This window comes from Myotis daubentonii, chromosome 20 (genome assembly GCF_963259705.1).
Source record: "Myotis daubentonii chromosome 20, mMyoDau2.1, whole genome shotgun sequence".
Classification (NCBI taxonomy): domain Eukaryota; kingdom Metazoa; phylum Chordata; class Mammalia; order Chiroptera; family Vespertilionidae; genus Myotis; species Myotis daubentonii.
In genome coordinates this window covers 9,603,977-9,616,894 of record NC_081859.1, presented here as the reverse complement: position 1 = coordinate 9,616,894, position 12,918 = coordinate 9,603,977, and the positions used below count along the sequence as shown (strand labels likewise).

Genomic DNA, 12,918 nt, shown 5'->3' with positions numbered 1-12,918 from the left:
TTTTGTAAGCGTGAGAGCACTATCATAGACAACATGTAAAGATAGGACAATATGTTTCATCCAGGAAGACTTATAATGGAAGGCAGGTCAGTAGTGTGGTACAAGTGGCAGAGAACGTGGGGGAAGTGGGTGAGGAGATGGAAGGAAGGCATAATGCAGTTAACCATAGTCACTGAAGTGTTCTGTGGGTTTGAGTAACAGGATTAATAATGTGAGTCAAACTTCCTGACTCTCAAGTTGGCTCATCTATCCAGTGGGGATAATAAGAATAAAACCTACCTACAGAATACCTACAGGATTATTGTGGACTGGAGGCCCGGTACACGCAATTGGTGCATGGGCAGGGGCCCTAGGCCTGGCCCGCCATCAGGGCCAATTGGTGCTTCCAGCTGCCAGCCAGAGCCTTCCTTTGTTCTGCGCCGCCTCCTGGTGGTCAGCGTACCTCATAGGGGGACGCTTTGCATATTAGCCTTTTGTATATATAGATACCAACTAAAAGTTTGAAAGTGCTTCATAAACCAGTAAGTGCATGTACATGTATTTATGAAGACATAGATGCATGATCACATCACATGTATCTGTTATATTTCCTATAGTACCAAGTGTAGTATAGACACATGGCAGACACATTCTTAAAATGTATCCATGATTGCTATGGTATCACGCTTCCTCTTCGATCAGAGGTATACAAAGGCATGGCTATGTGTGGATGGCAGAAGTAATACTGGAATAGAGGTCACAGGGCGCAGGTAATTTAGCATGGCCACAGAACGGTGACTTGGGTCACACAAACAATGACACTGAGAGGTAAAGACAGATCTCTGTGAGCATCTGTAAGAACATTTGGGTGCCTCTTGAAGCCAGGTCTGTGTCTAAGAAACCTGGAAACTTTGTTGTTGAAACTTGTCAATACTTTTCTTTTTTTTGAAATTTCTGGCAAGGTTAGCTATAGAAAATGAAGGCGTCCTTAGGAGATATTTCTGATTACTGTTTCCACAAAATATTCCCCAACATAGTAGTGTCTATGTCCATATCACAGTTATAGCTTCAGAAACTGATAAGCATTCGTTATTTTCGGTTTGGCCAATGAGGATGGGCTAAATTCTTTAGGACAGAATGATGGCAATATCCATACCAGCTCCTCCTGGTTAATAAGCTCACCCCCTTTCTATTACAACCAGTATTTATTCTGAGGTTTTTTGAAATGGCTTTTCTTATGAACACTAGCTTTTTGGATCACTTGGTTTTAACTGCAACAAAATGACAACCTTTGTGCAGCATCTTAGAGACCAAAATGAACATTCAATATTTTATGTTTAGAACATGCTTGGTAACTTGCAAATAATTATACTTACGTGCATTTCCCCATTTGATTTTTATAATGTAAGTCATGGCTACAGCCATTAATAATTTCCAAATAATTACTCAACTAGGGCAGCTCAGGTTTTCTGATGGTACTTGCAGAATCCTTTTACCCTTACAAACCGCAGCTCCAGGTACAAAGTATACAACCACCAGATACACTAAATAGAACCTCCAACTATTTGGTAGTCGAATATACTTATAAGGTAAGTAGTATTAAGTGCCAGGGCTTTGGTCTTAAATGTCTATTTTCTCCACATTTCTAAAAGTTTTCACAGTTCTGAAACCATTCAGTTACATGCACAAAAGGAAAATTAATCCTGATTAAAGAAGCTGTAATCACTTAAATTCTTCCATAGCAAAACAGAAATTACAACTACGTGTAAATTTAGTTGAGATGGGGTGGAAGGTGGGAGCTCAGGAGCAAGGAAGAGTGTGTTCTGTGCATTTTTTAAGTCCACTAATCAATAAAAATCTATCAAATGCCAATGATACAATCAGAAATAGACTATGAGGTGCTATTTATATATAACTCTCTTAGTCAACAGTGCCCTGTTTTCTACACTTCAAACCATAATCACATACTTGCACACGAGGAAACATGTTTTGTGTTACAAGTGGAATTTTAACCTTAAGATAATTATTTCCACTACTCTTTCTTGTACTTTTTTACACATTCTAATCACTTAATGGTGCTACCAGTTTAAGATAAGTAATGGGGCCCTGCCAGCATGGCTCAGTGGTTGAGCGTAGACCTATGAACCAAGAGGGCACGGTCTAATTCCCAGTCAGGGCACATGCCCGGGTTGTGGGCTCGATCCTCAGTGGAGGGCGTGCAGGAGGCAGCTGATCAATGACTCTCTCTCATCATTGATGTTTCTCTCCCTCTCCCTTCCTCTCTAAAATCAGTTATTTTTTTTTAAAAGATAAGTAATGGGAATTTTTTAAAAAACTCTTCTGCAACATTGGTTGGAGGATGACATAATCTTAAAAATTGGCCTCTACATAAAATGCTCCAGAACAATAAATGTATCTTTAAGCAGCGTTATTAGCAACAAATGTTTCAAATTATTCTCGCACAAATGTATACCCTTATGGAGAAGTAGTTTACCCATGTTCTTTGAAGATTTCTGTCATTTCTAGAAAAGTTTGAATATTTCTGTTGAGAAATTTTAAAAGCCAATGAATGAGCCATTTTTTCCACTAAGGTTTTCACAAAATATGTTTCAGAATAAATGGAAAATACTGGCTCTTATACTTTAGATTTCTGTTTATAATGTGAATAACTCTATGAAAAGACTGTTTTATCACATTATTTTCCTGGTGTGATTTTCTTTTAGAGCTTAGTATTTCCTGCTTTCATTTTGTCTGAAGCAAAATTATAGGTGTTGTTTTTTTCTTTTTCTGTTTGCTGTCATTACAATAGACACGACTTAAAAGATGTGACTAAAGGGCCCCAAACTTGACCAGAGTGTCCCTTCTTTAGCTGGTAATCATTTCATTTGTCATGTTCAACATAAACAAGCCTATCTGAGTAACGTGTCCTATTTGAAAAAGAACAAAACTGTCGAAAATGCATTCATTCACTTAACTGTTCAAATACCTCCCTATGCTGCTAAAAACTGTCAGGCGAGATCCATGAATGTATTTAAGCCACTTAGATAGGTCAGCTCATACGGGCTGTGCTCTCTTAAGGGCCACCTGACTCAGGACCCGCTGCCTCTTGTAACCAAGGTACAGAAAATAGTAATATTTTAATCAACGGCAGAGCACAGTCACAGATCTGACTTGCAGGGCCGATAATCGTCTTATCACACCCCGAGAAACCTAGCTCTGATATCTACAAGCCTCCATTACTCCGCGGCCCATTCTCAAACAGGCCGACAATGGCAGGAGAATGAAGTGGAGTGCGCCAGCCTCCGTATCTACATAAAGGAGATTAGGGGCGACAGCGTTCCCTTTTACAGCTCAATCATATTGTGTTAGCACGCGCTTATCCGAGCGCGGCCGGAATTGAAAGAGAAATAAAAAAGAGGCAGGCAGATAGGAACCAGAAAAGCGAGGCGTGAGCAATTTCTAAGGATATAAAAGGATGCTAATGGCGGGGCCCTGTCATTCTTAAGAAGGGCTATTAGGACACCATCATCTGTTCATGTGCCCTGATGCTCCTCTGGCGAAAGTCAAGCGTTTTCTAAAGCCCTTGTGATCTCCCTCTCTCTCTCTCCCTCTTGTTTTTTTTTTTTTTCCTTTAGATAAAGTATGGTCATGTTTCATAACACACTCTTCCATTTATGTGATTTATTTAAGTAAGACAACTAATTCTATTTACTGATTTAAAAAAGAAAAGGCCCACTCTGTATTTTTCAGTGAGTTTCTGTTTTGAATTCTCCACTTTTTTCATGTAGCAAAAGCAAATAGGCAAAAGAGTACATTCTCAGTTGTGCAGGAAGATGGCAGAACTTCACTTGGATGTTAAACTTGATCTTTAAAAAGTGTGTGTGTGTCACCCTGGCTGGTGTGGCTCAGTTGGTTGAGCATCGCCCCGTGCACCCAGAGGTCTCCAGTTCAATTCCCACTAGCACATGCCCAGGTTACTGGTTTGATCCCTGGTTGGGGTGTATATGGGAGGCAACTGATCATTTTTTTTCTCTCACATCCATGTTTCTCTCTCTCTCTCTCTCTCTCTCTCTCTCTCTCTCTCTCTCTCTCTCTCTCTCTCTTTTTCTCTCTCTCCCTTCCCTTGCTCTCTCTCTCTCAAATCAATAAAAATACATTTTAAAGTATGTGTGTTTCTCTGTGTGTCATATTGCACAAACTAAGAATAGGATAGGATATAGAGAGAAAAGGCTTACATTTTAGTATATTAGAAAAGAGGGGTTCTCTAGTGTTATAAAAAAGAGTCCTTTCTTTTCTTTTTAAATTATATTTTTATTGATTTCAGAAAGGAAAAGGGAGAGAGAAAGAGAGAAACATCAATGAGGAGAGAGAATCACCGACTGGCAGATCCTGCAATTGGAACTGAACCCGGGACCCTTCAGTCCGCAGGGTGATGCTCTATGCTCTGAGCCAAACCAGCGAGGGCTAAGAGTTCTTAATTTAAGACCAAGACTGGTGAGATCTCAGTTCTGATTTGGCTTAAATTCTGGCTCTGACCCAGTTATCAGGTCTGGGTCATGTTATCGAGAACTCCATTTTACTTTCACCAAGGCAGAAATGCCACTTTAATCTTCATAATCTCTTTGTCTTTGCACCCCTAGCCCACACTGCCATGGCTGCTGTGCCCAGCATCCCTGAACCCAAGGTATACCAGCACTCCAAGAGCAGAGCATCCTTCTGCCCCAACCCTGCATGGCACAAAGCCAGCCAGAGAAAGACAAGTATCACATGATCTCATTCTCACGTGGTATCTAATGAACAAAATAAATTGATGAACAAAACTGATCCAGACACATAAAACCAGGGGTCCTCAAAATTTTTAAACAGGGGGCCAGTTCACTGTCCCTCAGACCGTTGGAGGGCCGGACTATAGTTTAAAAAGAAACTATGAACAAATTCCTCTGCACACTGCACATATCTTATTTTGAAGTAAAAAAACAAAACGGGACCAAATACAATATTTGTATTGACATGTGGCCCGCGGGCTGTACTTTGAGGACCCCTGCATAAAACCATGGAACAGACTGAGGATCTCAGAGGGAAGGTGGAGATGTGGGTGGGTGGGGAGAGATTAACCAGGGAATTTATATGCATATACGCATAACCTATGGACAAAGACAATAGTGTGGTGAAGGCCTGGGGGAAAGGGTGCAGGGTAGAGGGTGTCAACGGGAAAAAGGGACATCTGTAATACTTTCAACAATAAAATATATCTAAAAATATATACCAGGTATATATTTTTAAAAGAGAGTTTCAGTTGATTCTTATTTTGCTAATCTCTTTCTGAAAAACCAAGATACTCCTTGAAATCATTTATTTTTTTTAATATATTTTTATTAATTTCAGAGAGGAAGGGAGAAGGAGAGATAGAAACATCAATGATGAGAGAGAATCATTGATCGGCTGCCTCCTGCACACCCTACCCTCTATGGGAGATCCAGCCCACAACCCTGGCATGTGCCTTGACCTGGAATCAACCTGTGACCTCCTGGTTCATCGGCTGATGCTCAACCACTGAGCCACACGTGCTGGGCTCCTTGCAATCATTTAAGGCCCCCTCAGGGTGTCACAAAAACCCGGGCTGTGAGTCACCACTCCACAGTGACCGGCTCTGGCATTTACTACACAGAGAGAATAACGCCAGTGCTCACTAATGCTCAGCCCCCATTTAAGACTGAACACATAATCGTATAGTAATTGCTTCCACCACTGCAACTGCTGTTACTCATAGTTATTTAAAGTGACTGTCTTCCCCAAAGTCACCAGAGCCCTTCTATGGGGGCAAGTTCCTGTGTAAGCTGACATTTCTACTTCGATGCATGACTGGTCCCACAATTCATCGCTGACTTTTTCTTACCAGGGAACGTCAGAAGGAGATGTTGAGTTTTATGGGGCCCTATCATGGGATGTCTGTACCACACCCAAATACTGGTTTAACACTTCCCTGACACCAGGGAGAATTGGGGAGAGTTCTCTGAAACATAGTGGTTTGAAGTCATGGTGACATAGACTTTCATGCAAATAACAGTATCATCATTATTATTTTGAAACTAGAGGCCTGGTGCATGAAATTTGTGCACATGGGGATGGGGGGGTCCCTTAGCCCAGCCTGCGCCCTCTCGCAGTCCGGGACCCCTTGAGGGATGTCCGCCTACTGGGGATCGGGCCTACGCCAGCAGTCAGACATCCCTCTTGCAGTCTGGGGCTCTCGCAGTCCGGGATCCTTTGCTCCTTACCACCTGCTTGCAGCGGAGGCAGGAGAGGCTCCCGCCACCACTGATGCACTCGCCAGCCATGAGCCTGGCTTCTGGCTGAGCGGCACTTCCCCTATGGGAGCACACCAGGGGCAGCATCTGCATTGAGCGCCTGCCTCCTAGTGGTCAGTGCGCATCACAGCAACTGGCCATTCCGTTGTTCGGTCAATTTGCATATTAGGGTTTTATTATATTGGATAGTTCTTTCAACCAGGACACCAAAATATCCTCATTCAACTCCAGGAAGCAATGCTGAATGTGTGCTTTGGAGGCACAGGGTACCTTTGTGGACTGTGTTCGTGTTTTCCCCTCTCTCTGCCCCAGATCTCTCTATCTGTGAATTAAGGGTGATAATAACCAATTCCTGGGATGGAACAATGGTTCTCAGTTGGAGACAGCTCAACTTTGCTCCCCAGAGGACATGCGGCAATGACAGTTTCAACACGCGAGTATATATGTGTATGTAGAAAATGATAGAATATATAAATATAAATGTATATATATATATATATATATATATATATATATATATATATATATATATATATATATATATATACTAGGGGCCCGGTGCACGAAATTGGTGCACTGGGTGGCGGGGGGGAGTGTCCCTCAGCCCAGCCTGCCCCCTCTCACATACTGGGAGCCCTCAGGCGTTGACCCCCATCACCCTCCAATCGTAGGATCGGCCCCTTGCCCAGGCCTGATGCCTCTGGCTGAGGTGTCCGGCCCGGGCAGCGGGGACCCACAGCTGCAGCGGCCCCACGATCGTGGGCTTCGCTTTAGGCCTAGGCAAGGGACCCCTAGCTCCCGGGACTGCCAGCTTCGACCGTGCCCAGCTCCCATCGCTGGCTCCACCCCTACTTCCTGCTATCACTGGCCAGGGCGGCAAAGGCACCTGATTCTCCGATCATGGCTGGGGGGCAGGGCAAAGGCGGCCCCAGGGCCGCCTTTGCCCTGCCCCCCAGCTCTTAGCTCCCCCCTGGGTTTCCGATCACTGTCAGTGGCAGGGGGCTTCTTCCTGCTTTCCCTTTCGCCTCCCTGCATTGTGCCTACATATGCAAATTAACCGCCATCTTGTTGGCAGTTAACTGCCAATCTTAGTTGGCAGTTAATTTGCATATAGCCCTGATTAGCCAATGAAAAGGGTAGCTCGTACGCCAATTACCATTTTTCTCTTTTATTAGTGTTGATAATCTAAAAAAGTATCTATGGAAACTTCAACAAATGTTAGTCTTTTTTTTGTTTTGTTTTGTTTTTTTAAATATATTTTATTGATTTTTTTACAGAGAGGAAGGGAGAGGGATAGAGAGTTAGAAATATCGATGAGAGATAAACATTGATCAGCTGCCTCCTGCACACTCCCTACTGGGGATGTGCCCGTAACCAAGGTATATGCCCTTGACTAGAATTGAACCTGGGACCCCTGAGTCCACAGGCTGATGCTCCATCCACTGAGCCAAACCGGTTAGGGCCAAATGTGAGACTTATATCTTTTGGCTCTAAAACCCTTCCTAACACTTTCCTTCTGGGTAAGTTTATATTTATCATTCAAGCATAGTCTGACTTGACTGGCCCCCCAGACTTGACTGGCCGCTGCCACTATTCCCAAATGTCTTAACACAATACGTGTATGTGTGTGTGTGTGTGTAATATTTTTTGCTTTTCCTAAAAGTCATATAGATGTGATGACAACCCCAATGCAATGCCACCTATCCATATGATCCAATTCTCACGCTTTTTGTATGCACAGCGACCCCTGTGTAGGTATCGTCTGAAGAACACACTTCAGCTCACCTATTTAACTAGTTTTGACTTAATTTGGGGTGCTTTATTAGCAAACAGTGTAAGACAGAGTAGCCGGTATAATACAGAGTGATGTTTAAATTAGTTTACAATTTGCTTGGCCTCATCGAGAACAGCCCCGAACAAAGCCATTCAGAAACGTCAGCTGTGTCGCTAACCACTGTAACAAATTGTCGCCTGAGCGCTGCACACCTAATGACTTCAAATTAGCTTCCCTGCGATACTGCCTGACAGTTCGTTACGACTGTTAGCAACATAGCTGGCGTATCATGACCAATAAATTGGTTTCAGTGTGGGCTGGGAAAGGGACTTCCATCAATTTGATTAAAGAAATTACTGTAGCATTCAAAGCATAAAGACAAACTAGTTTAAGGAGACAGAAATAAGTTAACTGTAACCAGAAAAGCCCAGCTCACCATTCAAAAACTTCCTTATAAGCGATTTGAAGATCAACACTCAAGCAAACAAAAAATAGTAATTCTAGATGACTAGACTTCTCAGAATCTGTGGTTAGGCATACGTTTGATATGACAGGATGGATCAAGAAAGAAAAGGAAAAGGCTATTTTAAAAGACTGCTTTGAAGTTACCATAGGAGAATATTCCTGATGTCAATGTAACATTTCTTTTCATTAATTTCTGTATAAATTCAAGGTGGACATCTCATTGTAAACCAAAGCAAAGCTTGTGAATATGAATAGTATGTGAATAAACAGTATAAATAGCCACCATGAACAACAAAATGAGTTATTCTTAAAAAGAAGGAAACGAATTTACATTAGACTATGGGTGACAAAAACACCTTTTACCATGAAAATAAAAGCAGAAGCATTTCTTTAGGAGAAAGCTCAGAACTTTAAAAGGAATAAAGAACTGTATTGTTGTTTTTTAAATTATATTGTCTTTATCTTACATTGGCAATAGTACCTCCATATAGGAAAACATAATTAACAAGAGTTCAAGTTGGTACAGATAGAAAAAGGTTTAGGGTTCTATGAAGATCAGCAAAGCTTTAAATTAAGTATAATAAAAAACAAACAAAGGTAAATGTTAAAAAACAATCCCAAAGAGAAAATTTAGAATTTGCCCAAATGTACATATACCACCTAGAGCAGTGGTTCTCAACCTGTGGGTCGCAACCCCTTTGGGGGTCAAATGACCCTTTCACGGGGGTCGCCTAAGACCATCGGAAAACACATATATAATTACATATTGTTTTTGTGATTCATCACTATGCTTTAATTATGTTCAACTTGTAACAATGAAAATACATCCTGCATATCAGATATTTACATTACGATTCATAACAGTAGCAAAATTACAGTTATGAAGTAGCAACGAAAATAATTTAATGGTTGGGGGTCACCACAACATGAGAAACTGTATTAAAGGGTCACGGCATTAGGAAGGTTGAGAACCACTGACCTAGAGCATGAACTACAATGTTTTTCTTTTCTAAAAAAATTTGTTTTCAGAGAAGGTACCTGGAATATGCTTGGCCCATCCAATGATCACCACCAGCTCTCGGTCGGCCAAGTCGCACAGCGTGGTGAGGGCTTTGATGTCGCTGTCGGGGACGGTGGGGTCAGGCATGGCATAGATCTTCTCCGGTTCGGCCACCAACAAATGGGACACAATCTTGTTATCTGCAGGATCAGACCAGAGCACTGCGAGATCACTAGTAGCATCATCCTTCTTTTACAAACTCAGAGCACGTTGGGTTTTGAACAGGAAATCAAATCGCCTACAAGAAACCCAGCGTATTCTGCTTAAGGTTCCCTATAGGCACATTAACCAGCTTCCGGGAACACACAGAGCAAGACAGAGCAGCTGCAGTCCCAACAGGTGCGCTCCTGTCTTCGTCTTCTCCTTTGCTCTACCTGCCTTGGTGGGACTGCAGCCTCTCTCCTGGAATGAAAACATTTGTAGCAAACTGATAAGAGAAGTTAGATGCCCTTTGGGTTCACGCATTGAGTCTTAAGTGGGATTTGGGGAAGCAGATTAAGTCATAGACAACAACTTTAAGATAAAAAACGCACAGTCAGCCCTAACTGGTTTGGCTCAGTGGATATAGTGTCAGCCTGTGGACTTAAGGGTCCTGGGTTCGATTCCGGTCAAGGTCATATACCTTGGTTGCTGGTACATCCCTGGTAGGGAGTGTGCAGGAGGCAGCTGATCGATGTTTATCTCTCATCAATGTTTCTTAACTCTCTATCCCTCTCCCTTCCTCTCTGTAAAAAATCAGTAAAATATATTTAAAAAACAAACAAACAAAAAAAATGCACAGTCAAGCACTGAAATCTGGAATATAATGTGGAAGGCAAAGAACTACCAATGCCCATAGTCATCATGGGCATGAAAGTCCTTAATTGTCTTAATTCCTTTAAAGTAGAGCAATGGTCAGAGCCCTCCTGGTTGGGTGAATTAGGGACTCAATAACTCTATCTTTGTGGGATGCACTAAATAGGAACTTTTTTCCTTCCCCATATCCCTGCACACTAGCCAATCTCCTCAATACAGACAATATCAGTTTCCAGAAAAATAGTTCTATTTAAATGGTACAATGTGTTCTCCATGGAGTGTCTAATTCTTCAATCCTCTATTTTCATCTGTTGTCTGTAGTTCATTTTCTGGTTCAGATTTATCTGTCTGAAAGTTATGATTTATGTTTTTAAAAACCTTCATAAAATAAACACTGGAGACAAATGAAAAGCATCACATCAAATGTGTTTTACTGCCCGGGGGCATGTGCGGGTTTATGGAGGGGGCTGTAAAGGCTCCCGGATGGAATGGTTTTTCTGCGTGGCCCCATTTTCCATGTCTGTGTGTAGCTTTAGATTTTTGAACTTTCTGCTAAGTGGGGAGATGGAAATGGGTAAGAATAAATATTCCCATGTTCTATGTACTATATGACTCTGGAAAAAAATGGGGCATTAAATGGGATTTTTGTGAGCAAAGCTAGTTTCCTCTTTGTTTACTATATCATTTTCCTTTCACTATAACTTTTTAACCCAAATTGAAAGACTTCCTATACATTTGAATTGAAAACATAACATTCTTTGAATTGCCTTTAACATGATAACAAGATGCATCCAAACTATAAAGCATTTTTTCCTGACATATCCTAAAATGTTATTACAGCTCCCATAGGAATTACATATATTGCCAATCATCAACAGAAAACCATTCATTGGCAGTAATATTCAATTATCATGTAACTGCAGATTTAGGAGAAAATATCCCAAAATGCCACGGTTTCTGGTAAACATTAAAGTTAAATAGAGATTCTTTTTTTTTTTTTTTTTTTTTTTTTTTTACTTTGTAGGATCTGCAGGGAATGGCACTGGCTTCCCATGTGTGCTTAAGAAACAACACCCTGTAGGTTTAGTCTCACTTAGAAAAGTCTCACTTCCCTCGCTCTGACAATCAACAAAACCTTCAGCAACCACTGGGTTCCCAGACTAGAGGAAAATGCAGTGATAAAGGGCACAGACACGGACCGAAGGAAACCCTGGAACTCCAGTTCTTATTTATTACAGGAAACATGCTGCCTGTTTCCCCCAAGCCAAGGGGCACTGGACTCGGGGTCAGAGAAATGGGTTGGAAGCTTGGAAACGCCCATCATTCCGAAGACGGAATAGCCCGCAGCACTGCTTCTAGGTAAATCTTATTTAATGTTTCCCTAATTAGAATCAATAGAACCCAATTTCCACTCGGGGGCTTTTGCGCTCCCCAGTCAGGCTCCAGAAATCTCCCCAGCCACTCTCCGCCGACGGCCCATGCACCGTCTCCTGACACTTATCCAACAGGATCTGAAAATTAAGTTTTATAAATGTTTGTTACCAAAACACACTAATTGGATGGACTCAGGAAAATTAACACAGAGGCCTTGAGATAATGAGTAATGATTTATTAGGAACCCTCTTTATCTCAGACAAATGCAGCTCAGTGAAATTGCTGTAATCTCCTTAAAGGTACTTGACATGCCACTTTCCAGTTCCTCAGGTTTACGCCCCAAACCATAGACGTTCCTTTATCGTAGGCCAGTGTGCATTTTTCTCTCCGGAGAGGAACTTATCAATGGTTTTGGTCAATGTTTGCATAAAATGAATGAGAAATGCGCACTCTGTGTATTACCGAATCCAGGCAAACTAAACCTCTAATGAAATTAAGCATTAGTGTTTATTGCACTTTATTGTATTATCAGAAAGTTTTTTTTTTATTATAATGTGCAAAATCTGCTTAATGCAGTCCGGGATTGTATTTGCAGAATGCCAAGGAGCTTATGCAGGCTGCGGAGAAGATGCCAGATTGGACAATTGAAGGTATAATCAACATAATGTTTTTTGGAAAGGCAAAAGGAAACTATGCCATATGTTCACTTAAGCTTTAATTTTATGTAAAACTGGTTGCTTTCCCTTTGACATCGTTGAAATGTCCTTTCGTTTACAGTTCAGGGTCTGTTTTATTTATTTAACCCATCCCCATATGCTCACTGTACGGTGCGCAGCAGCGACCCCTCCTGGACAGTCTGAATTAGAAGCAGAAGCTTTTTTCTCTTCCCTTGAAAGCAGGTAACAAAATACCCGTGTCTTTTCTGGAACTGCTATCAATGTGAGTGCGTGCTGGGCATGTCTCCTGAGACAAAGAAAGCTGAATGCCAGCACCGTCTACACCAAGAGTCTTCTCAGTGCCTGATATGAACTCTTTGCATAAACCCCCTAAAATGCTAGGGCTGTTGCAGAGCAGCTGTGAACTGATTTTTCAGAAAATGGGATACAGTTATTGCCTCGATCTATATTCTAGCTCTTTTACTTAATGGCAAAGAGAATGGGGCTTGC

At 41.7% G+C, this 12,918-nt stretch overlaps 1 protein-coding gene across 11 annotated transcripts in view; it reads right to left on the bottom strand.

Annotated features, from left to right (window-relative positions):
* The window catches only part of ESRRG (estrogen related receptor gamma), a 461,433-nt gene that overhangs the window by 38,861 nt on the left and 409,654 nt on the right, over positions 1 to 12,918 (bottom strand). For all 11 annotated transcript variants that reach the window (XM_059677800.1, XM_059677802.1, XM_059677808.1 and 8 more), the window contains one exon: positions 9,562 to 9,723. In XM_059677800.1, the coding sequence (XP_059533783.1) occupies positions 9,562 to 9,723 (162 nt within the window). The remainder of the gene's footprint in view (positions 1 to 9,561; positions 9,724 to 12,918) is intronic.